Source organism: Cricetulus griseus, chromosome 4 (genome assembly GCF_003668045.3).
Source record: "Cricetulus griseus strain 17A/GY chromosome 4, alternate assembly CriGri-PICRH-1.0, whole genome shotgun sequence".
In the NCBI taxonomy this organism is placed as follows: domain Eukaryota; kingdom Metazoa; phylum Chordata; class Mammalia; order Rodentia; family Cricetidae; genus Cricetulus; species Cricetulus griseus.
Window position 1 is genome coordinate 191,219,436 of NC_048597.1, and position 26,680 is coordinate 191,246,115.

At 42.6% G+C, this 26,680-nt stretch overlaps 1 protein-coding gene across 1 annotated transcript in view; it reads right to left on the reverse strand.

Moving 5' to 3' along the window:
- Positions 1-2,067: 2,067 nt before the first annotated feature.
- Impg1 (interphotoreceptor matrix proteoglycan 1) overlaps positions 2,068-26,680 on the reverse strand; it is a 100,735-nt gene continuing 76,122 nt past the window's right edge. Inside the window, exons 14-16 of the mRNA XM_027411394.2 lie at positions 9,245-9,440; positions 4,013-4,079; positions 2,068-2,145 (exon numbers count right to left, since the gene is read on the reverse strand). Coding sequence (XP_027267195.1) covers positions 2,068-2,145; positions 4,013-4,079; positions 9,245-9,440 — 341 coding nt within the window. The remainder of the gene's footprint in view (positions 2,146-4,012; positions 4,080-9,244; positions 9,441-26,680) is intronic.

The window sequence follows — 26,680 nt, forward strand, 5'->3', positions numbered from 1 at the left end:
GTGGATGAGTGGGCAGGGATCGGAAGGGGTAGATAATTCTCTCTCCTAACGTATTTCTCTTACTTGTGGTTGGCCTCATGCTTTTACAGTTCTGTTTGCATTTGGGGTGTTCCAGGGCTATGAGTTTGGGTTAGTCTGTCCTTGCCATTGTTCTTCACTCTGTGAACTTGTCACCATCTACCAATTTGACATCCTTATCCAGGATGTCATTTGTGGGAAGACTAGAGTAGGAATGAGATGACAACTCCTAATTTGTGAGACCACAGGAATTCAAAAGTCCTGTATCCCTTCTCCATGGGAGAATACCACTTTCCAAATACTGTCTTCATTATGAGGAAATATTTTGATTTTGGTTTGGTAGTTTGTTAAATATTGTTATCAGTGTCTACTATTTTGTTGTCTTAGCAGTATTAAAATAACCCATTTAAATCACTTATCAACTCCATGGAATGACTGAGTAACATATGGATTCATTTTACTTTAAATCTATGAATATAATACTGAACACTGATTAAACTTAAGATTTTGCCCCAAATATATTTGACAATTGGACACTTGAAGAGATGTGGAGATATGAATCTTTCATCAGGTAGCACATTAAATGCTGAACTGTATTTCATTGGTGCCAATATAGACACACACAGTTTAAGACATCGATCATCTGGTGGGAAATGGGCACATTATGTCATATTTTACATCCTCACCCCCTCAGCTTTTCACTAATGTGCTGTCTTCCTTTGGGTGGCAACAGGAAGAGTAAGATTTTTCCCATGATGTGTGAATCTCAGCCTCAGGTTGTCTTTCTTTTGAAGAGCAACTCAGAAATCACTGGCAACAAGATAATCTACTATGTCAGCAAGAACTGCTTATTCAAAATTAGAATGCCTAAAAGCTGGAGAGAGCTGGGGCGAGGGAGAAGGAGAGAGGGGCATGCGCGCGCGCGCGCGCGCGCACACACACACACACACACACACACACACACACACACACACACACACACACACACACACACACACACACACACACACCCTCGGGGGGAGAGAGGGAGGAACAGAGGAGGGAGGGGGAGGGAGGAGGGAGGGGATGATTACAGTGTAGATCATACTCGACCGTGCTTGTTGCTACATTCAAACGTGAGAAACATGACCCTCACACAAGTGGTCATCCTTAAAGTTAAAATATTTTTAAAATTTAGATTTTAAATTTTATATGTATGAGTGTTCTGCCTGTCTTAATATATGCAGACCATATGCCTGCCTGGTGCCTGCAACAATCAATTGGAAGAGGATGTTAGATCCCCTGGAACTGGAATAGTTCTGAACTACCTTGTTGGTGCTGAGAACTGAACCTGAGCTCTCTGGAAGAGCAATATGTGTTCTTCACCATTGAGTCCTCTCTCCAGCCTGCCTCCCCACCCCTCAGTTAAAATAATTAATTAAAAATGGTGTGGGTGTATCTGCTTGTGGTTATGTGCACATAAGTACAATGGCCAGAGGAGAGTGTTTGGGTTCTTTGGAGCTGGGGTTGCAGGTGTGTGAGAGCCACTCAGTGTGGGTGTTGGGAGCTAAACTCAGGTCCTCTGATAGGGCAATATATGTTTTTCACCATGTAGCTATCTGTAGTCCAAATGACAATCTTTTAAATGTATATTCTACTATGTAAAAGAGCCTGATCCCTGGCACTGTACAACCCACAAAACAAGTTGCACTATGTTGGAAATAAGGTTTAAGTAATAAAGACAGAAAGAAGCCAATCAGGTTTTTGTTTTGTTTTCAACTTGACTACCTCAAGCGGTTCCCACTACCATCCAAAAGTAGTCAAACTGTCTTCCACTGATTGCTTTGAGTTTTGGCTGAAAAATTGTCTCCCCCAAAACCCAGGTTTAACCAGTCATAAAATATAGTTGAAACATGTTGGTTCTCAGTGTTAACTACATGCCTAGATTCCAATGACCACTGAATATATTTGCCTCCATTTTTTAGAAGTTAACAGAATGGATGTACTTTTCTTTAAGAAAAAATGTACCTTTCAACATACTTTAAAATATAATGTGTATATTTTCAGTTTTTAATTTCTGTTCCAATCCTGATGGTCAAATTCTTCAAGCCCTATGGCAGATAGTTCAGAATTTCTTTTCTTGGCTACCTGGAAGACAAAGAGTTTTATTTTAAGAGCCATGCAAGGTCAAGTCAACAGTTCATTTTGGTCCAGCTTCCGTTGGTGGGTGAGAGGGTGGGCTTACTACTTAGGAAATCTTTGAGGGGGCCAGAATGGCTTCCATTTATTATTAACTTTGTAACCCACAAGGATCACAATCCTTCCTTTCCTAAGCCTAAATACATTTCCAGGATGATCCTCTTTTTGAGCAGAGATGAGAAGCATGAATTTCACCATGTTTCTTCCCATTTACAGAAGACACCACTAATCTATTATAGTATTCTTCCTTAAGGAACACACATGTCCTTCAGCTACCACAATGCCTGTAACCTTGGAGAATCATCACTGATGCTTTGTGTTTGTTGTTACTGTCCCACCCCCTTCCTTTTTAACTGTGAAAAGTTACTTTCTTTTATTCACTGGGAACCTCATTTGACACATGGCCCTTAACTCTCTTTTTCAAGATTTAATTGGTGTTTGCTTCATCCTGGATGAAACATGTTGTCTCTTGGTGTTAGCTCTATGTTCAGGAGGTTGACAGTTGCGGACAGTTTTCCCTCGGAAAGCAAATCACCTTTCAAAATAGCATCAAATTTTATCAATATCAGATCTTATATCCTGTCATCACTTCATGGCCCTTATCTAAACTTGTTCTGTTTCTTTAATTTTCCTGGTTTCAAAAATTCAGATGGCACACCTCGTTGCCAGTGTGCAACAGAATAAAAATTATTACTCCTTCCAGCCTTATTGTGACAGTGTCCTTGATTGCATGTCAGTTGGAAGTCACCTCAGGTGCAGGCCTGAGGAATGTGTGTTATTGATTGTCTCTAGAGTGAACATTAGATGCTTCCACCAATTGTTAATATCCATATAATTTTTAAAAATAGGTAATTTGGGAATGAAAATGTCCAATATCTTTCCCCTCAAAGTTCTTTCACAAAATGAAAGCTCTGTAGATCGGATATAACCAGACTAGACCACTTTTTTTTTTTTTAAATAAAATAATCTCGGTAAAATAACTTAAATGTTTTATAAGATGACTTATCTTTGAAGACTTTCTGAAGTTGCTCATGTCTCACAAATAATGCTGCTTATTTTTTAAGAAAATAATTCATTTTTATGTTATGGACATTGGTGTTTTGGCTGCATGTGTGTCTGTGTGAGGGTGTTAGGTCTAGAACTGGAGTTACAGACAGTTGTGAGCTACCACGTGGATGTTGAGAATTGAACCATGTCCTCTGGAAGAGCAGTCAGTGCTCTCAACCACAGAGCCATCTCTCTAGTCTCAATAATGCTGCTTCTATGTTTTTTTAAACTTTGGGTGACTATTATTTTAAATAAAAAGAAAATTGGGCCAGCGGTGCCTCCCATCCCAGCACTCCAGAGGCTGAGGCAAGAGGATGTAAAACTCAAGACTGGCCCGTGCTGTATAGCTTATTTCAAAACAGAATAAAAAGGATTGTAAGAATAATTTATATGAAATTACTCAGTGCGACAAATATTATTACTTTGAAATTTTCAATTTTGCAATAACACACTTGACTACCAACACATATTTTTCAAGAAAAGATTGGGAATATTTACTCCTGTGATTTCATTATTTTGTCTATGTATTTCGGTTGATGAGTGTTTTGTCTCTCTCCTTGTACCAGGAAATACCTCCTACCCATATTAAGTTTTGAAAGTTTACCAAATAAAGAATAGGTGCTTCACCTAGCTCCATTAAAACTTAAAAAAAAAAAACAAACCAAAAAACAAACAAAAAAGCCAACAAGCACAGAACTGGTTCTATTTTTGTTTTTCAAAATTCAAACTACTTCAAACCAACTTGTAAAAAACCCAAGTACAATTTTACCTTGTTTTGCTGACGTAACTTTTTAACCCTAAATTGGTGGGCTTCGTTTGTAAAGTGATCTGGTTGCCTGCAAGAAAAAGCAACAGTGTTACCCTCTGCCTCCACATGAAGAGCAGCTACTGTCTCATGCTATTTTGGAATTGAAATTATGACAAATGAAAACAGCTAGCACTACCTTGCAAGTGCAGCCACTGGAGTTTTGCCTTTCAGATGGCCTATTGGGGTGGGGGCGTTGGTCTCAGAAGGGTTGGCAGAAACTTGTGGGAAAGATGGGAGGATAAATTCATCATGAGAGCGGCAGTTATGCTCAAACTAAGCTCTGAACCATGACTGCTCTGAGAACTCTATCAGAGCATTTTGTTACAATGCTATTCAAGAAAGGGTTGATTGTAACTGCACTATGTAATTCTAGACTTCATTATATTACACAAATTCTGTTCATAATATGTATGCTTTCACTTTATGTTTTTTATCATAAAGTGGGGTATAATATCTGGAGGATGTCTTTCTATACAGGTTCCATTACAAGTAGACATTTATTTCTCCTAATCTTTTAAAATATGCATATGCATTGCTTTATTTCTTTAATTTTTTGACAGTTCATAGCTTTGAATAACAGATTTTAGCAAATATCACCCTCTGTTCTCCTGTCCACACCCCACTTTTCTGATGAAACCCCCCATCTCTGAGCATTGGTATAAGCTTCCTCACTCTTAGTAGCTCCTTTTCAGGTGTGTGCCCAGTGTATCTGGGTATGGAAAACAGAGGCTGATCTGGCCTAAACTTGTTTTGGGTGCACATGGGTAACTCAAAGTTGTGTCCTCTGGTACATCTTTAGAGACAATCCCCTCCTTACCATCTTATGCCTATGCATAATTAGGCCTGTGTATGATTAAATTCAGATGCATTATGAAATGGGACATGCATGGTAAGAACAGTAAATTAATAACCCATCTATCAATCATATAGAGAGCTGCCCAATTTATGTCACTTAGTAGCTGGCTCTTCCTTCTCTTAGACCCGATAAAAAGAGGCTCCAGGCTACAGCCAGTGAGCCTTGGGTACACTCATTCATGCAACCCACTGTCCATCTTAATAGTGTATCCCTCTGTAATCCACATGGTTGCATTACCTTCTCTAAGTCCATGTGAGCCCTTATTCTCAACCATTTTGGTAAAAGCCCAAGAACCTAGAAGGTCTTGACCCAGACCATAAACACCAATAATGAATACAATGATGTAAAAATTTGTGTGCACAATTCTTAGGGAATAAGTGCAACTTTAAAAATTGTTTAAAAGTAGAGTATCTGAGTCACATTACAAACTTTAGAGATGCTGACAAGTTCTTGAAAAGGGACATGTCTGAAGTGCAGGACCACCAGCAGTGATGGCCTCTACTCCACATTATCTGTACTGGATATCATCTACCTTCTTGCCAAACTCAGGAGCAACACACAGGAGATTGGACAGCCCTGCCCACAGTGAGACCAGACATCCTCGGTACTCAGTGGTCTTTGGATTTCTTATGTGATCAGCACCTCTGTATCCATTGCTCATTTTGTCATTAGAATGCTTGTCTTTTATTGACACTCTGAGTCTCATTACTGTAGGCAGTAGCTTGTGTATAGGTTAGGCTACATTTTTCTTGAATCTTATGTAGCTATTAGTTTCATTTTTGACCACCCTCCTTGCCTGTCTGCCAGGGAAATATTAATGTCTCCTGGAGTTGGTATCTAGCTAGGGTGGCCTTTTTAGATTTATGGAAGTTTGTTTTATGTTATGGAGAAGGAGTCTGGAAACTGGAATCAGCTAGTCTTGAACATGCAGTGGTCCTCTGAGGTGCTGGGCCACCATAACCTGGCTCAAAAGTCATTAATAACGTATTTTCTTCATGCTTGGGTAGCTCTGCTTTTGTAAATGGAAAACAGCTGTACTCGAGCCCTGAGTGGCTAGTTAATTCCTCCCTTGTTGATCTGCACTGCTTACTAGTAGAAATTACCTGGTGTGGAAGGATCTTTTTGGAAGTTGCCTTTTCTCTGCTTATCACCTATGGTAGTGTTGCAAATATTATTTTGTGTCAGTTTGCTATCCTACAGAGAACCCACACATCACTGTACTTGATCCTCTTTCTTCTCTTACACTTTTGCATTTCCAAAGGAACTTTAGAAACAGAATGTCAAGCCTGTATGAAACCGTGTTAGTGCCTCTACTGTCATGAACATAGAGACAGCAATGGAGTATCATCAACGTCACCTCCATGGGTGGATACCCTGAGCTGCATGTTCTTGGGGAAAAAACTTTAGGATGCCACCTCATGGTCTTAGTAACCTCATGGGTGGGCTCTTTCAGTCTTTCATCCAATAAGGAAACTACATTTAGAGAAGGAATGCATGCATGATGAGTCGACCATTTCTAACTCAGGTTACTAAATTGCACTTTTAACCATAATCTGACCCCAGATCATTGCTTCCTAGTCAGGGGGTTGTTTTAAAAGTGTTGATGCCTGCTCTCGCCAGGCATCCTCATTAGAGTGACATCGTCTTTGAACCCTGTGTGGCAATCCTTGACACCCACCCGTGATGCCTAGGGAAGACAGGGTGACCTGGAAGTCCAACTACTTCCTTAAGATCATCCAACTTTTGGATGATTACCCAAAATGCTTCATTGTGGGAGCAGACAATGTGGGCTCGAAGCAGATGCTTCGAGATCCGCATGTCCTTGCGAAGGAAGGCTGTGGTGCTGATGGGCAAGAACACCATGATGCACAAAGGCCACCCGAGGGCACCTGGAGAACAACCCAGCTCTGGAGAAGCTGCTGCCCCGCATCCGGGGCAATGTGGGCTTTGTGTTCACCAAGGAGGACCTCACTGAGATTAGGGACATCCTGCTGGCCAATAAGATGCCGGCTGCTGCCCGTGCTGGTGCCATCGCCCCATGTGAGGTCACTGTGCCTGCAGAAGACCTCTTTCTTCCAGGCTTTGGGCATCACCACTAAAATCTCCAGGGGCACCATTGAAATTCTAAGCAATGTGCAGCTGGAGACAAAACTGGAGACAAAGACGGAGCCAGTGAAGCCACACTGCTGAACACGCTCAACATCTATCTCCCCCTTCTCCTTTGGGCTGATCATCCAGCAGGTGTTTGACAATGGCAGCATTTATAACCCGGAAGTGCTTGACATCACAGAGCAGACTCTGCGCTCTCGCTTCCTACAGAGTGTCCGAAATGTTGCCAGTGTTTGTCTGCAGATTGGTTACCCTACTTTGCCTCAGTGCCACACTCTATCATCAGTGGGTACAAGCGGGTCCTGGCTTTGTCTGTGGAGACTGAGTACACCTTCCCACTTGCTGAAAAGGTCAAGGCCAAATCCATCTGCATTTGAGGCTGCTGCCCCTGTGGCTGCTGCCACTACTGTTGTTCCTGCTGCCACTACAGCCCCAGCCAAGGCTGAAGCGAAGGAAGAGTTGGAGCAATCAGACGAGGATAAGGGATTTGGTCTGTTTGACTCAGAGCAACCAACTCAGCCTGTTTAATTTGAGAAACATGGAAATAAGAGCTTATTTCTATTTTAAAAAATGTGTTGATGTCTTAATGGAAGAGGTTGAGTATTGCTAAAGAAGAGAAGAAATCTCTCTAGTTTTTTTTGCAGATGGAGTTCTTGGCGTTAGATGGCCATGTGTTCTGGTGTGACATTTGGGAGTATGACATTTGTGGCCACTGGAGTGAGCAAGAGGGGAGTGAGGAAACCAGAACCACCTGCCAGCCATCTCACACACTGATAGCAAGTGTTTAGTTGTGTGCCTGGAGGCTGTGGTTGAGAAACGCTGGCCATGTTCTTGAACCGGCCCATGCAGAAGGCCTTGAGAACAGAGGTTGCTTTGCAGACCTTTTCTGGGTATCACTAGACACCCTTGTGTTTTTGCTGCTCTCTCTTAAACACGCATTGATATCCGATCACATCTCAGTTCCTTCCCATACCCACTGAAGAGCTTCTCTGATGCATTCTGATTCTGGTAGAAATCGAATTATAAAACTTAAAAAGAATGGACTACTGTAATCATTAAAAATGATACTATAGAAAAAAACTTCATGACAGAAGGAAATATGCAGGTTAAGAAACCAAGCTGACAGGCTGCAGAGATGGTTCACTGGATAAAGTTCTTATCATGCAAGCATGGGGACTGGAGTTCAGATCCCCAGCACCCTTGTAAAGCCTGACAGACAGTGAGTATCTCTAATCCCAGTGATTCTCCGGTGAGATGGAAAGTAATATGGAACCAATGGAAGCTTAGGTCAAGTTAGCCTGGCATATGAAACAGTTAAAAAAAAAAGACCCTGTCTCAAGCAAGGAATGAAACCCAAGGTTAACCTCTAACTTACATATTTGGTAGCGTGCGCGCGCGCATATGTGTGTGTGTGTGTGTGTGTGTGTGTGTGTGTGTGTGTGTGTGTTGGGGGCAGGTGAAGGGACAGGGGGAGGGAGATGGAGGGAGCTGGGGGGGCACAAGAGTGAGATGGACTGTAAAACAAGTCAGTCTTGTTCCTTGTTTTGTTAAAAAAATTCTTAAACTAATTCAACATCAATGTGGATACCAAGAGAGAACAGTATTGTGATGAATTGGACAGCATACTGACTTCTAACTTTCTATATTGTTTAGTTTTCTAATGATGAGTGGTGGTGTTGTACTTGTGAACAGGATAGAATACCCCACATTTCATGCACTCACGCACGCACGTGCGCACGCACACATGTGTGTTGAAGGCAGTAAGACAGCTCATGTCTTTCCTGCTTCCTCGATGGAACCGGTGCAAATACTAACAGCAGCTCTGTACAGGGCTTCAAAGTCTGACCCTTGAATCACAGCCATAGCTGTGCTTGAGTCAGAAGCAGGGTAGAGAAAGGTGAGAGTAGTAGTTTTCACCTTCACCTACAAAAAAGACTTTTTTTGTCACTAACAACAAGCACAAGGCTGCAGTAGTATCATTTTGCCTTCTTAAATATCACTTAAATGCATTACAATGTATTAACATTTAAGAGTGAGGCCACATGAAAGAAGCTCTTGGCAAGAAGGGTCCTCTGCTTTGTTTTATACATAAAATAATTTACCTTAAAATATCTAAAATAACACTTCTGACTGGTGGTCTAGAGGAGCACATGGATTTATCCACACGGTAGCTTTCTCAGAGTATGAGCAATGGATTTTTGGGCCTGCAATCTACATGCTTGACTTACCTGCATGGAGCTGCCTGTCCTTGGTGGACCTCACATGTCTTTCCAGGGGGACAGAGATTCTGGTCCTGGAAGTCCAGGGTCCCATGGCTCTCATGCCCCTGTCTGCAGCGACACTCTGCTTCCTGTGTCCACTCATTCTTTACACACTGGGCAAATTTGCCACAGTCCAGGAATTTGCAGGGATCCGCCTGATCAGCTGCCAGAGATAGGGCAGATTTTGATGAATGCATAGATATTTAAACAGTGTGACTAGCAGCAGTTAAAGGTGACAGACCAAATGTGTTTACCATTGCTCCATTTTGGTGTGTAGTGGTACTTAGGCTGGAGGAAAATGAGAAATACACTTTGTATCTTTGATAAATGAATCTAGACCAGGAAGATAATATATTTATCTCCAACTCTAATTATGTGCAAACTCTGAGCACAGCAAAGTCATCTGGAGGCCACATTCAGACAGATTCCTTCTGGGGGAGGGGGGTGTTATAAATTGAGAACATCTCAGGATGCTTTGTTCTGGGACCACACTGGCCCTGTTAGCCCTCCCTTGCTCCTATAGAACTGACACTGAGCCCACACCAAAGCAACAAATTGCCAGAGTCCCCAAGTACTGGTGGCGGAACTGCAGGCAGTCATCAGATTGCTGTTTTTTCTGCATTGAATTGGTTTTCTTTTTAATCCTATTACTGTGTCCATTATGTACATGGGCCCAGGGCAGGCGGCCATGTGTAAAACCACTCTTTCATGAAGTCCTAGAAAGTAATTTACACAGTTAATTCCATGTAAGAAATCCAATTTGTAGTCCACTATGAGTTTGAGTATGAAGATGAATTTGGAGCCAGTCAATCCCTCAGGAGTTGTTTGACCTGAGGCTTTAAAATGAGGGCCCATGAGATGACTCAGTGAGAAATACACCTGCCATGAAGCCCAGTGACCCAAGATCAAGTCTCTGGATCCACATGGAGAGGACAGGAAGGAGCAGGAAGATTGAGTCAGGGGAAGAACAGAAGAGAGCAAGAAAAGAGATACCATAATAGAGGGAGCCATTGTAGGTTTAAAGAGAAATATGACACTAGGGAAATGTCCAGAGATCTACAAGGATGACCCCAACTTGTAGGGAACACAGTAACCATGCCTCCTTGGGGCTGGCTACAGGTGTGGTCAGGGTGGCGTGAGGGAGGTTTAAGAGTGAGGGGGACCCACATGGGAGCCCCCTTCTTCTGCCCTTGCTCCATTGGCTTGTTTCTTTGTTCCCTGCTGGCTGGCTAGGTGCTCTGTAAGTAAAGCATATCCCTAATAAATATACCTTAATATCTCTTCTGGCTCTGTATTGGTATTCACCATATACCAACTAACAATCTAAGCAATAGTGGAGAGGCTACCTTAAATGCCCTTCCCCAATAATGAGATTGATGACTACCTTATATGCCATCATAGAGCCTTCATCCAGTAGCTGATGGAAGCAGAAGTAGACGTCCACAGCTAAGCACTGAACTGAACTCCTGGAATCCAGTTGCAGAGAGGGAGGAGTGATGAGCAAAGGGGTCAAGACCAGGCTGGAGAAACCCACAGAAACATTTGACCTGAGCAAGTGGGAGCTCATTGACCCCAGACTGGTAGCTGAGAAACCAGCATAGGACTGTTTCAGACCCCTTTAATGTGGGTGTCAGTTTGGAGGTCTGGGCAGTCTATGGGGCCTCTGGTAGTGGATCAGTATTTATCCCAAGTATAAGAATGGATTTTGGGATCCCATTCCCCATAGAGGGATACTCTCAGTCTAGACACATGGAGGAGAGAGGAGAGTCTAGGCCCTGATCCAAATGATGTGACAGACTTTGAAGATCCCCCATGGAGGGCCTTACCATCCCTGGGGAGCAGAAAGGGAATGGGATAAGGGGTAGGTAGGGGGCAGAGGAGGAGGGGAAGGAGAGAGAACTGGGATTGACATGTAAAACATGCTTGTTTCTAATTTAAATAAAAAACTAGCTTCTCTTGGATGTTTATGACTGAGACAGGTGTTCCCATCATTGACAGCATCAAGGGGAGAGGCACAGAGGGGAGAAAAGCGAGCAGGAAATTCAGCTAGCCAGGACCAGAGGCTTGTGAATGGAAAGGCTCAGAGATAAGACAGAGGAGGCATGTTATTAAGGTATTTGGACTTTTGAAAACACTACTTCCCCATTGCTACCTCAGTGACCCTAGGCATTGGCATGTTTTAGGTATGCAGGATCCATAGAGGGTTTTTGCCCAAGAGTATGATCAGAAATGTGCTTTAGAATATGCAGAATTAGGAATTTAGTGACTTCAGAAACCCTCTGGTCCAATATTTTCCCAGTGGAAACATTTATGGAACTCTGATTCAGGAGGATTCGACATGCTTTATACTAAAAAGTCATGTTGGTTAAGTAAGTTTTAAAAAGGCTGTGTGACTATTGATGAGAGTGTAAATTTGTGCAGTTATTATGGAAGGCAGAATGTTGGTAGCCCCCAATTAAAAACAGAACCACCAACGATCCAGCAATACCACTCCTGGGTATTGTATATGGTGGTTTGAATTAGAGAGTAGAACTGTTTGAAAGGATTAGATGGATTAGGAGCTGTGGCCTTTTTGGAGTAGGTGTGGCCTTGTTGGAGGAAGTCTGTTACTGGGGATGGGTTTTGAAGTTTCAAAGAAGCCCCTACCAGGTCCAGTGTCTCTCTTTCTGCCTGATGCCTGTGGACCACAATGTGAAGCTGTCAGCACTAGCACTATGCTTGTCTGCATGCTGCCATATTCCCTGCCATGATGAGAGTGGACTAAACCTCTGAAACTGTAAGCAAAACCTCAGTTAAGTGCTTTCTTTTATAAGATTTGCGTTGGTCATGGTGTCTCTTCACTACAAAGACAGTACTTAAAGAAGATGAAATCAGTACACTGAAAAGACATTTGCAACCCCACATTTACTGTAGCACTATTCACAGTGGGAACAACCGTGCGTGCGCGCGCGCGCGCGCGCGCGCACACACACACACACACACACACACACACACACACACGCACACACACGGAATACTATTCAGATGTAAAAACAAGAAGTTTGTGTGGAGAGAAGGTTCCACGACTAAGAGCAAATACTACTTTTGCAGAGGGCCTGAGCCACTCTAGGTGGCTCATAACCACCTGTAACCATCGCTCCAACAGATCTGATGCCCTCTTGTGGCCTCTGTGGGCACCTGCTCTCTGCTGTGATTTATAGTCTCTTTCTCAGATAAAAGTCAAAATCTAAAAAACCACACAAGATTCAAGAGATCCTTTTATGTCTTTCATTTGTAACACATGACTGAATCTGGAGGACATTATGGTAAGAAAAATAACCAGGCACAGAAAGACAAATACTGCATAATTCCATTTGCACATGGGATTTAAAAACATTGATCTTGAGAGTAATGATTGCCAGATTCTGGGAGTAATAGGTAGGAGGGAGGTGTGGGGAGAGATTGGTTCATAGGTGCTAAGTTACAATCAGACGAGAGGAGAAGATTCTAAATGTCCTATGACACAGTCCTGTGACTATGACTAATAACAATTCATTTTGTCTCTCCAAATAGCTAAAAGAGAGTATTTCAAAAATTCTCATCATGAATAAACAGCAAATGTTTAAGATAATGGATATATTAATTGTCTTGATGAGAACAAAATATATACATATGCTGAAACACTACATTGTACCCAATAAATTTATATACTTATTATATGTCAACCAAAAATAAAATGGGGATACAGTGGCATGCACTTGTACTTCTGGCCATTTGTGAGGTCTGCTTAAACTCCCGATTTTGAGACCAGCCTGGACAACACAGTGAGACACCCCCATCTTAAAACAAAGCAATAAAATACAAGTTAGAACAAATATATTCTACAAAATAAATATAACAGGTGGCCCCTTCCTTCTCTTTTCCATTTCAATATCACCCCTTTATATTTTCACTTCTAAATCTTGTGGGGTCATTAATAGGCTGTGTGTCTATTGTACTCTTCTGTAGCCAGCTGCCTTACCAATTAGCAGAGCAAGAAGCTGTGCAGGTAGGGGGGTTGAGAATTGGGATGCTATATTCTCCCCGGTCCTGCCAGGCATCCTCTTGAGATGGGATGCTCCGAGAGAGGGAGATGAAAGTGACCAATCCAGGTGTTTGGATAAGAGAATGTCCTTAAACAAAAACAAAACAAAACATGATTTTGGCTTCCTGGCAAGGCAGACTGCTAAAGTCTTTGTGTGGGGTTGTATTTCTCTGTAGCTTTCAGGTCCCACATGTGAACTAGCTTTGCCATCTCATGGTTCTCAAGGCAAGCATGTTAAGGAATTGTGTCATTTTTGAGGCAATAAGTCCATTCCCACTGACAACCCAGGTGATTATATACCCAGGAACTGCTTTGATAAGTCACAAATGCCAGCAACTTTCCATGCACTGGGTGCTTGGAAACAGAAGCCAGTGTAGAGGGAGTGGGGGTGGGGGTCAGAGGCTCTTGGAGGCTCCACTTCTTTCTCGGGGATACATATTTAACTTGGAAAGCTGACCAAAAAAAAAAAAAAAAAAAAAAAAAAAAAAGCACAGGTGCTTCCCCTCTGAGTCCAATAACAAAGGTGTGCTAACTGAAGAGTATGCCTATAAAAGAAGTGTTTCTATTTTTACCGTAATTTCCTTTTGTCCTGCCAGGCATAGCCTGTGTATCATTAAAGTTGCACAATGCACAGACCACATTGGGGCAATGACTTTGCCAAATATGGGGTTCCTGAATCAGATGTGAAGAATGGATGAAACCATTTTATCAATAGTTACCCTCATGTTATTTAATCAAGACAAGTCAACAGAGAGGAAGGAGACTTTAAATCGCCAAGCTTAGGTTTTGTTTGCAGTATATACCTTCCTAGATACTAAAATAACATCCATTTAGTCGACAAATATCAATATGGCCTTTCCAAACTTTCATCATGAAGAATCAGAATGGATGGTTTTATGTCAACTTGACACAAGCTAAAGCCATCCGAGAGGGGAACTTCAAATAAGAAAATGCCTCCACAAGATTGGGCTGTAGGCAAGCCTGTGGGGAATTTTCTTAATTAGTGATTGATGGGGGAGGGTCAGACCAGCCCATTGTGTATGGGGCCACACCTGGGCTGATGGTCCTGGGGTCTATAAGAAAGAAGGTTGAGCAAGTCATTAGGAGCAAGCCAGTAAGCGGCACTACTTCATGGCCTCTACCATCAGCTCCTGTCTCCAGGGTCCTGCCCTGTTTGAGTTCCTGACTTCCTTCAGTGATGAACAGCAATGTGGAATTGTAAGTAAAATAAATCCATTCCTTCCCAACTTGCTTTGGTCATGGTGTTTTGTGGAAGCAATAGAAATCTTAGCTAGTATAGTATACATTTTTAAAGATTTTATTCATATAAAATGTTTACATCTCAGATAGAGTTTTGAAGATAGAAGGTATGTTAGAGACTTTCTAAACTAACTTGGTCACTTAGCAACTAAAGAAGCTGAGATCCTGTGAAGTTGGATGTTGCTTAGAGCATGCCTGTTTGTGCTTAGGTCTCTAACAGGTTCTCACGTCTGTCACCTTGTGGACCATGTGACATGATCTAGGGAAGGGCACAGCCCCAAGGCAGAGCTGTTGGGATGTTTGCTAATATGGCAGATGTTGGCAATCACAGTTAATTAGTTTCCCAACAGAAGAGGTTATGCTTACAAGACTAATTTAAGAAGCAATTCTCACAGCTTCCTTCCACTGGCATTATCCCAATGATAATTACCTACACATGGGAAGCAACAACCTGAAATTCGTTGTCTTAAGGTTGTCCCATGGCTTGAAAAGAGGACAAAGGAGACATGAGATCAACAACAGACTACAAAAGTAAAAAAGATGCTATTTTATAAGGAAATATTTTCCCCATAATTGAGTCATAATTAAATTGTACATGGAGTTGAGTTCTCACAAATTGTTTTACAGGCTAATTGCTCCATAATTGTTTTAGCTTTTTAGGTTTGCTTAGATCTCTTTTAAACAGATTTATTTTTTCATTTTGAGCAAGATCATACATAGTAGATCAGGCTGCACTAGAACTCACTGAGTAGGCCAACTTGTGGTAGTCGTCCTACCTCAGAGTGACCACCATACCTGGCTACATGAATTATTTTTCTGTTGGCTTTAGAAAGGAGTTTGTCAAGAATGTCCACCATGGTCAACTGATGCTTAGAGTGGTTTGGGCCATCCTCTGGGGCTTAATGTCATTCCTTGATGGCAAAACGACTTACTATTTGATCTTTACCCAGTTACCCAGCTGAATGGTTCATCTGTGCACATATTGTAACCTCTCAACATAGGCAGCCCAGGGTACCTGGCATCAGTGATGTGAAAATGTCAGTGGCTAAAACTGTGCAGTGAATGGGGAGGTTCAGATCTATCAAGGCACCTGGAGGAATTGACCTAGTGTTTGACATTCCATGTGGATTCTCGACATAGGTAGAGAACACTCATTCTGTTGTTTAAGAACACGTTCTTGAAATGTCCCCACAGATCATGACCTGGAACTTATAGCTACCTCAGAAGTAGAAGCTTATGTTGTCAAGCACCATCATGGGATTAGTAGTGTGCCAAGGACTTTAGATATACACATCTTCATTAATACAACAACCTTATCTCTCTCTCTCTCTCTCTCTCTCTCTCTCTCTCTCTCTCCCCTCTCTCACTCTCTCCTCTCTCTCTCTCTCTCTCTCTCTCTCTGTCCTACACGCGTGCACGCGCGCCGGAGCCACACACACAACACACACACCACACACACACACAACACACACACACACACACACACACACAAACACACACACAGGGTTTCATAGAACTGGCAATCCCCGTGCCTGAGCCTCCTGAGTGCCAGGCTTACAGGTGGGGACCGCCATGCCTGACTTTGATAGTACTTTCACACTTCAGTCAGCAAATATGAGCCAAGGTCAACATCCATCTCTATAACGTTTGGTTTTCTACATCGTTCTAGTGGCTCAAATACAGGAATCCTGTGACACATGCTTCAAGGCCCCATGAAATTGAGAGAGGCTGAGTGAGAGTGGATGGCAGCCCCCTCTACATCAGCACCTCCTCTCACTGGCTGATTCAGGCTTTCACAGATACTTCTGTTGAATAAAGGCTCTCCCAACTAAACAGAAGCCTGCAATGCTGCCACGCTCTGTCATGAGGCAGAACATTTCTCGTAGGAAGCATGAAAGCTCCGTTTTCTTTTCATCTGTTCAACACAACAGCAATGAACATAGCTTGAAATGGTCACACTGCTGTGCAGGGCTTGGAAATAGCTGCATCTTCTGAACTTTTTGGTGAAAGTATATTTTCTGTATCACCTTCCTGGATTTTCTTACATAATGTATTTTGTATGCATTTCAAAGATCCCGAAAAGCTTTCCCAACCTGCTTGCTGCAGGCAAAACCACCTGAATGTCCCCTACTGCCTGGAACACTTCGAAGCATTTTACAGTTCTGTGTTTAAAAGATTAAGGATCTCGCTGGGCATTGGTGGTGCACACCCTTAATCCCAGAACTCAGGAGGCAGAGTCAGGCTGATCTCTGTGAGTTCGAGGCCAGCCTGGTCTCCAGAGCGAGTGCCAGGATAGGCTCCAAAGCTACACAGAGAAATCCTGTCTCGAAAAACAAAAAACAAAACAAAAAAAACAAACAAAAAAGATTAAGGGTCTCAGAGATGGAGAGCAGTTATTGGTCAGATGTTAAGAGCACTTGCCACTCTTCCAGAGATCCTGGGTTCCTGGGTTCAGTTCCCAGTGCCTTGCAGCTCACCAGAATTCATACCTGGTACTCATGCATATGATGTAAGCAAAACATTCATATGCATAAGATCAATAAACCTAAAAAACTTTTAAATTTTAAAAAGCACAGGAAATTCGTGTCTTCGTGAAGATCACAGGTTCTTGATGGTACAAGACTTTCTTTTTCAAGACTGTTTCTGGTCTCAAGTGAATTTATTCATATTCCTTTAGATCTTAAAGTAGAGTTTTCCTGCTTGCCCTGGCCTCTGAGGATCTTCCACCACCCAGGCCTCCCAAGGTCTTCCACTACATCCCACCCCCTCCAGGACACCCCCACTGCCTTATTAAGTGTTGACCATCTTTCTCTCCCCAGCATATACAAAACCATCACCTTGCACTGTTGTCATGGTGCTCACATACTGGGAAGAAAGTAAAGCATCGTCTTTTGGTGAGATTTCAGCTGGGATAAAGTCAGCCTTTACTCTTACCCCATTGTTCTCCTCTCTGGGGAAATGGACAAATCAGAGAGGTTTTAATGGTGAATGGGGAGAGAGGTCAATACGAGAAAAGGGAGGGAGGAGGGAAAGTAACACTAAGGATGTCCTTCATATAAGTCTGTATGTGTGCATATACAGTTCAAATGAAGTTCCCCTTCTTGGACTTACTTACCCCCAAAGCCATAGACTAATAAAAACCCCAATGCCAAGCATGAGGGACCCCCTTTCCAGTTGTTGGCCAGGGAAGTTCAAGAGAGTTCTTAAGCAATAAGGGCTATTGCTATTGCTCTAGGTTACCTCCCAGAAGTTGGAGATAATCTTTATTGCCGAAGACAGCATATTCTTTGAACATGAAATTTGGAGGATCCAAACTGGACCTGATCTGAAAACGTCTTTCCTAGGGACTAGCTTTCATAGCACTAGAAAGTTCTGTGTAAGCTCCTCTAGGAAAGAACCAAGCAACAGTTCTATTCCGCTGTGACACCCAAGAAACACAACAATCAGCATGGCAGGATATCCATAAAGGCACAAAAATGGCATTGATATTTTGGTGGCAACCAATAGCTCTCTGCTTGGGCTTAAAGCCTTCTTACAGAAGAGAAACACGCTTTGTACTAGAAACGTAGCCAACTATACATGGCTAGTAAGGCCATGTGTCTTAGAGGAGATCCCATCACTACCAATTTACTAAATCAGTATACTTCCTAAATGCATTCAAAATATCTATCTTTATATATACAAGTAAGTGTATAAAGATACACTTATTTTAGTTCTCAACCCTCATTTAAGAAACTCTCCTCTTTGCAACAGGTGGACCCATTATAGAAATTCATAATCTATCAAAAGAGAACATCTGATTGTAGTGTGTCCAGCCCCAATCATTATGTCTTCAACACCATTCCTGCACCCAAGGTTCAGGGAACATCTTAGAAGAGAGGGTGGTATGCTTGTGAGAGCCAGAGGATCAGGAAATCTGCTGTGAGATTGTGTCTCCTAGAAATGACAGGGAAGCTACATCCATGATGCCTCAACAATGTTTGCTAGAAAAGACCTGAGAGGGACAGCACCAACCGACATGCTAATGTGGGAGGAGACAAATCTCATGGGGTCTCACCCATAGACAAGCAACACAAACAACTAAGGAATGCTGACAGTGGGAGAAAAAGTCTTTCTCAAGGATGAGCCCCTAATTGGTTAACCAGTACTAAGTGGTCAGACCTGATATCTTATACATACAAGTGACACTAAACAAATTGAACAGGCATTAGGAACAGGAACACACACACACACACACACACCACACACACACACACACACACACACACAGAGAGAGAGGAGAGAGAGAGAAGAGAAAGAGAGGAGAGAGAGAGAGAGAGAGAGGAGAGAGAGGAGCGAGAGAGAGAGAGAGAGAGAGAGAGAGAGAGAGAGAGAGAAAAGCCCATTATTTTGAGAGGGGAAAAGTGGGTAAATTTGAGGAATGGGAGAGATGGAGGGAGGAGAGATATGGGGAAATGATGCAATTATATTTAAGAAACCGTATAAAAAGGCAGGAAAGAAAGAAAAGGGAAGAAGAGGAAAGAAAAGAAAAAAGAAAATCAAGACTGCAATATATTTAAGAAACGATTTAAAAAAGAAAAGCGAAGAAGGGAAAGTGGATGCCATTTCCCCTCTCAAAGCGATGAAATACAGTGCTCACTAGATGGCGCTCAAGAAGTAGAGAAATAGTGAAATCGAAGCGCCCAAACTGATTTTTCTGTTTTTAAAAACAGCTCAGCGCGGTGGGGAGTGGTGGAGCGAAGAAGGGATGCCAGGCGTGCGGGCTCCCGGGAGGCTGATGGGGGCTATCCCACAGCTCCGGGATTTCTGCAGAGACCTGGCCCGGGAATGCAGCGCACACTCCCGGGGCCATCTGTTCCTTTCCCGGGTCCGTTGCAGCATGGCCTCCCTAGCCCTGGGCTCGGAGAACAAGTTGAGACCCGGGGCTTGGAGCCACCTCCATCAGCAGCGATCTTCACCATTGTAGCCCTTGGTACTTTTGCAGTCACGAAAATAATTGTCTTTAAAATCAGAAGAATAAAACCAGTAGAGCCAGGCGGGATGATACCCAGTTCCACATCCATGCGTTTTTACATGTAATTTTAATAGTCCTTATTAATTAGTACTAATGTTCATGAAGAGTAAAGGACCTCGAGTCCAGGAAATCCTAGTGAGTTCTCAGTACTCTCTGTCCCCTTGTCAAAGCTTGGGGCTCAGCGGTTAGTAAAGTCTCTCAAGGAGGATTGAGATAAGGCAGTGTTCCCGCTCCTCACACAGGCCCTCCTTGAGGGTGCTGTGGGGCAGTCGGTACCTTCAGAGTGCATGAACCTGCTCAATTGCAGTGGGAGACCCTTGAATCAGGGGAGGGTGGGAGAGCCTATTTTCAGGTCTGACCAACCTTCTCCGGCGTTCCCACATTAGGGGTGGGGAAAGGAATATTTTAAGGAAGCACCATGAGACAGTTGGTGTGTGGAATGGAGGGCACAGATCGACAATGAAGTGGGCTCAGCTATATCTGGCAGAGCAGACAGTGTTGGGGGGGGGGGTCCAACAGGAAAGAGTTAAGTGGAAAATTATCTCAGGAGGCAAGGGACCTCCAGTGTGACCCCAGGAAACAGGGTCAAGGGCACAGAAGGCAAGTTCCCTCATAGTAGGGCTTGCTAGGTGGTGACATTGAGAAGTTTGGGAATTTGGTTCCCGAGAGAAAAAAAAATATTCTAAAATTATGACACAATACTATAGAAGATTATATTTGGAGAAATGTGGACTTCAGTAGAATTAGGACTAGATGGGGGTGTATGATCAGTCGACAGTTTCCCAAGAGTCCATTCTGTAGAGTAGGCTACAGTAGTGTGTGGTTAGTGGATGCCTTTCCAAGAGTCCGTTCACTCTGTAGAGTAGGCTACAGTCAAAAGATGCACGTGACCCGCCTTTGAATTCCAGCGAGTACAGCAACTGGTCAATTTGTGGCAGGTACTTATTATTTTCATTTATTTATTTATTATTTTTATTATATTATTATTTTATTATTTATTTATATTTATTATTATTATTATTATTATTATTTTTTATTATTATTTTTGTCTCCAACAATAATAAAGGGGTGTGGGGATTACACCTACTCTGTATATTTGTTAAGATTAAACAATAGCACCAATTAGTACTTGGGATTATTATGGGTTTTATTGTCTTTATTGTGACCAGTGACATCTACCGCCTTCTCAGAGGTGACTCTGAATGGGAATCTGGCAAGTAATACATTTTACTGTGAGAGTGAGCTTGTTGATTCACATTTTAGCCGAAAGCATCTTGGATGGCAGCCTGTAATTAATTCTGACATTTGCCATTTGCCAGCCTCGGGGTCTGCTTGCATGTGAGTAGGCTTCTTAGGAATTCAAGGGGAGAAGTTGTATGTGGTTTTGCATTCCTGAGATCTTCAACTGGCACAGTCAACTGATATAAAAGCCCTACCTGCTTCTGAGGAATTTCCACAGTCGACGGAATGAAAGACGACTCTGGTTGCCGGAGATGGTGGCAGAGTACCGAGCAAACTGTGATTTATTCTGTTTTTCAGTGTATAAATCACAGAAACTTCTAACAATGGTTTATACTTTCATATCACAGATCCATTTATTTGCAGAGTTCTCAGAAGGGGAGTAGCAAGCCAAACACAGTCATAGCCATGAAGGCAGTCACAGTGTTAGCCATGAATTTGGTCTAATGGAGTGCTTCTCTCTCAGAGGACTTGGTCGTTAAAATGCTGATTTGAATGAGGAGTAATATGCCTGTGAAAAGCGCGTGGGAATCTTCAGGTTGCTGTTGTCTCACTGAATTTAGGCTGCTCTCAAGCTCACTACGGGAAGGTGGGAGGGTCACTTCAGAGGGAAAGAGTAGATTCGTGTGGACAATGTGATGCTTCCCTTTTGCCCCAATCTGACCAAAGTTTGGCCTCTGCCTTGGGTAAACCGTTAGCCTGCTTTTGGCACATATTTGGATGACCACTGCCCTGTCCCATTACACGACCTCAGCTGCTGACACTACTGCTCCCACCAACAGCATCCCCTGGCTTCCTTCCGGCCTCCATATCTATCCTTTGTGTGGTGCTGGATCTGAGGCAGGCGCTGCATGGCCTGCTCTTGCTTTGCTGACAATCTCATTGCTCCATTATGGTTTCTCACAGCTCTGCTTCTAGTTTTCCTTTCCTTTCATGATACCCATTGCCCTTGTCCAGCTTTACCTGCTGGCTGGCACTGCTTCCTACATGTTCATTGCCAGGCTGAGCCTCTCTGCTTATCCCTAAATGAAGGCTTCATAGGGAGTGGTTTGTTCACCTAATTCCCATTTCCTTAGCACTGGAAAATACTCCTCCTCCATCTTTTTTTTTTTTTTAAACTTTGTTTCCTCAATCCCAAGGGATTTTTTATTAATTTAGTACTTCTCTTTGTATTTAATTTTAAAAAATTCATGTAGGCTCCTTTCTTTGTAGCTACATACTTTTGTTAAATATTTTCCAAAAATACAGCATTTTGTGACTGATAAACTGTTTTTTAGCACACTCAAAGGACTGACTAGTACTTTACTTCACAGACATTTTGAGTGTTCCAAGATGTATTAAAGTTTAACTCTAAAAGACTTTATATACTGGGAGAGGCTGAGCAAGAAAAAAAAAAAAGTAGGATACCAACATGGATTCAAACAGATCTGACAGGGCTCTGAGGTGACCTGGCTTCTCTCACTTTCTGTTCCTTCTAGCTAGAGTCCTCTTCTCCCTTTTCTGTACCATAGCTGCCACCAAATTGGAATAGCAACAGTACCTCAAGTCTTCCAGTCAAGTCTGCATTTTCCTCTGTCCTGTAATAGTCCCTCCAGCCCTCCTCTGTGTGAATTGCTCACATATCAGGATCCACCCCCTTTACCCTGGGACTTCGAATTCCACTGTTTCCCTTAACCTCTGTAGACTCCATGTTCACTCTGTCTCTCTCTGTTTCTGTTTCTGTCACTCTGTCTCTCTGTCTTTCTTCCTCTCTGTCCTTCATATCATTACTGTTAAGAGGTTCTAGCAAATCTTTCTGTATTTGTTTCTGCTTCTCTTGCTAGGTAGTTAGCTCCTTGATGGAAGAGACAGAGTTAATTCATCTTTAGGTCTTGGTCTCCATATTAGTGTCTGGCTCCTGGCAGATAATCCAAAGCTGTTTCTGAAGGAACCCATGCCTTGGTTATACTAGCATTTACTTATTTTTCTGTAATAGGCAAGAAAAGGGCCAGAGGGAGCACGAGGTTGCATAACTGCTGATGGTTTTGGAAAAATTATCCAATATTTGGGAATGGAGAGAAAAACTGACAGCATGACCTTCAGTTCTGTGTTAGAATATTGGCAGAGCTGCCAGTATCCACGCTGTTATCTGTCTGCCTTTGTACAACTTGCAGGCTAGGAATGTTTATTTCTTTAAACATTTTTAAATGGTTGGAGTCTAAGTAGTTATATAAGTGCTTACATAATGGTTTCAATTTTTCCTTCTGGCTTGCAAAGCTTAAACTGTTTACTCTCTGGCTCTTGTAGAAAAACTTTGCTGATGTGTGGAAGACAGTCACTTTGTTTGACTCACTGTTTACTATTGATTATGGCCCAGGCATTTTACAACTCTGTAAAGTTAGATGTTAACACATAGAACATCATAAAGCGACAGAGTTTGCACTTTCTGGTTTATAGTTACAGTCTTATTTTCACATTCTCTTTTGTCCTCTGGTGATAGAAAATCTGTTTCTATACCACTTTCCCCAAGTCTTGCCAGCCTAACAATTCTCTTAGAAGTTAAATGAAACTTTAGCACATGCTGCCTATCTGCTTGTATGGCAATTATGGCTTTTATGTTTGGAGGGAGATTCTTGGTGCAGGTGGGAGAGGCAGGGTGGGTAGGGCAGGTGGTTTTGGAAGCTAGGAGAAACCTTGGCAGGGTGGGAAAGCCTGGACGTGTATAGCACTGGCTTCTGTGTGAATTTTCTCAACAAGATAGTGAGGGAAGGGGAAAAAGGGTAGAAATCCAGAAACTTGGTGATGCTACAGAGTCTCGAGCTGCCCTGCCTGGCAACAGATTAGACTCATAAGAAGCCTTTTCTACTTTATAAAGATAAGCTCTTGGGATCCTGTCCCATAGACAAGCTAAGTATTTATTTTCAATATACAGTGCTTCTACTGGCTGTTTCTTCTCTCTCTGAGTCTCTTTAAGAGGGACTGTCTCCAGACTGTACCAGCCTCACTGAGTTCCAGTGAATGCTCAAATTAAATAATCAAGACTAGAAGCACTGGGGTTCCTTTTATTTGCCAAAATGACCTGGAATTTTTAGGGCCTTCCCTTGTCAGTGCCTGTAGGCCTCTCTCACTTCATGTACATGGACGAGACTCTTGTATGTCAGTCCTGCCCTTGGATACCTGAACAGACCACACCAGCAGTTCAGTCAGATGAGTGGGAATTTAAGTCCCATTTACACTTGTCTTCATTCAGCATCGTTTTCAGCTAGGTGGCAGCGGTTGGGTATAAGAGGAGGACATTGTAATTTGCTTGCCTGTCAGTCACCAGGACAGCTTCTACTCAAAGACATCACTGAATGGAGAAAACCTGACTTAGCTAGTCATTGTGTAAAACTAGGGGCAAAAGGGCTGTCATACTGCTAGGTAACAAAAGGAAATGATTGAAAAGTCTCCGGCATACTTTCTTTACTCTTTCAAAATGTAGACATTTATTTATTGTTTAATCGAAATGGGAGAGGCATATAGCATTACCTTCAGCTTCTGTGTCTAGCACTACAAATAATAATAAAAATATTTGTTTATGCTCCCAAACTAAAATTGTGCTACAACAGTACTAGGCTTTTTTTTTTTTTTTTTGAAGAATAATACTTTAGATTTCATGTTCTATAAGACATACAGATTCATGGAATTAAGAAAGTAATGCTTTTTGGTCAAGCAATAGTGTTGTTTGGGGGATTTTTGGAGAGCTATCTCTATGTTCTATATTGAAACAAGGCTGCAAACAGTTACAGGAGGGGCAGGTCTCATGCAAATGAGGGTAGTCTGTGTGTCTGTCAAAGTGTATACCGGATGCCACTTGCATTGGGCTCTTTCTCAACAGCCACCACCTCCAGTGACAGTCTGTACTCCTATGTCATCTGCAGTGTGGGTTTCCTCAGCCTTGGCCCTTTGCAGCTGCTGCCAGCTGCTCAGGCAAGGCTATCAGCCCCCTCACTGGCCAGTTTCTCAATGTAGAGGGGTCAGAGGTCTTTGTAGTACATCTAGTCCTACACTTCCTCCTGCTCAGGTGGCTGGGTCTCAATGAGCTGAGATTAAAAAGGAATCATAGTACTCTCCGCCTGGCACCAAGCCAAGCCCATAGGAACTTGCTTGAAGTCTGCTACATAAGAAAATGGCCATTAAAAGATATGTTTGAACTAAAAAGACATATTTCTGATGTCAGCATAGTTTAAAGATGTTCTTTCTTCACAGTTCCTTTGGGCAGGGACTGTCACACATGGACAGGTCATTCGGAGGTGGATGGATGCTCACTAGTTCAGAAATGGTGTTCAAGGTCTAGTGAGCCACTCAAATGCACGCTTGCTGGTTCCCTGTATGAATCTGCCCTCTGCCTATGGCGAGATCACCCAGGATCCACAGCTGTGAGCAAGGAAGCCCACTGGCTCAGGCACTCCTGGTTCCCCATGACTGCAGCTGTCTTTTTTCCATCTGCATTATTGTTGATGAGAAGGAAGTTTTAAGTATACTTTGGAGCTGTGGCTTCTGCCTGTGTACAGCACAATGAAACTAGAATTTCCTGTAGTTGAGGAGTGCACAGACATTTCGATTTATGTAGAAGAAGCCATTCTCACTTTTAAAACTTTTATGAAAGTCATGTATAATGTTCTGATCTCCCCCCTTTCAGCTCTTTTGTCTGGAGCATTGCTGATGTTTTAACAGGCTCCCTATAGCCATTTCCTGGGCAGACTTCTAACATTAATTAATTTTTGTCCTTTGTTCATTATTTCATGATTTTTCTGTGCATTAAAAGTGGGTTTTCTATCTCCAGGTGTTTAGTAAAGAATAGAGTATGGAGAAATATTTCGCACCAAAGCTCAGTGTAACAGTCCAGTAACTACTGCAAAATAGCTCCCTGTGGATACTGAGTGGTCATTCATTCATTCATTCATTCATTCATTCATTCATTCATTCATTCAGTTTTCATCCATGTTCATTGCTGGACACAGTATGTCAGACTCTCTGAAAGTTCCTGAGCTGCTCCTACTTAGGGCTGTGGAGAACAGACAGACTGTCCTGTTTGTCCTCTCTGTCCTTCCCCTATTGTAACTCTCAAGTTGGGTATACACACACAGCACACTGGGAAGCTTGTAGGCATTTTTTATCTTGGGTATCTCAGTATACGTATGACTCCAGAAGGGTTATGGCTGATGTTAGTAGCATCTCACTTCTACCAGCTGCTGGGAGGAAAGGCAACACTACACAAAGGTTCACAGGGTATCAACGAAAATAGCTTCAGCTCCAATTACTTCACAAATACCTTGCCACAGCTAGCTTTTAATCACTCTTTATGGTACCCTGTGCAGGTCATAAATTAACAGTCAAGTTAATTATGACAATGTTGTAATACTAACTATTAACATTTATTAGGCAACTATAATGTGTCAAACACATTATGCTAAAGACTAAAAATACCCTTTTTATGAATCCATATGCTCTTAGAATGTCCCCTATTGTGGTACAACACTATCCTCCAAACCAAACTGCCATCATCCTTTTTAGTTTGGGTGTGCCTTTTTTAAAAAGACACCACAGCTGGGCTTGTTGACTGCTGATGGTCTCTCATAGGACAGATGGGAAGGGTCATGGGAGGACTGTCATGTCAGCCATTCCTACCAAACAGTTGCATGCAATTCTTCCCTTATTGCATGTAACATCAGGTAGAGACTAGAGACGTTAGGCTGGGGAGGACTTGGGAGAGGGTTCCATCTACATGGCCATAAGGGAGTCATCTTTCCTACTGGGCGTTGACCTTGCAGTGTGGCTGTCTTAATGATACCCATGCTTCCAGCCA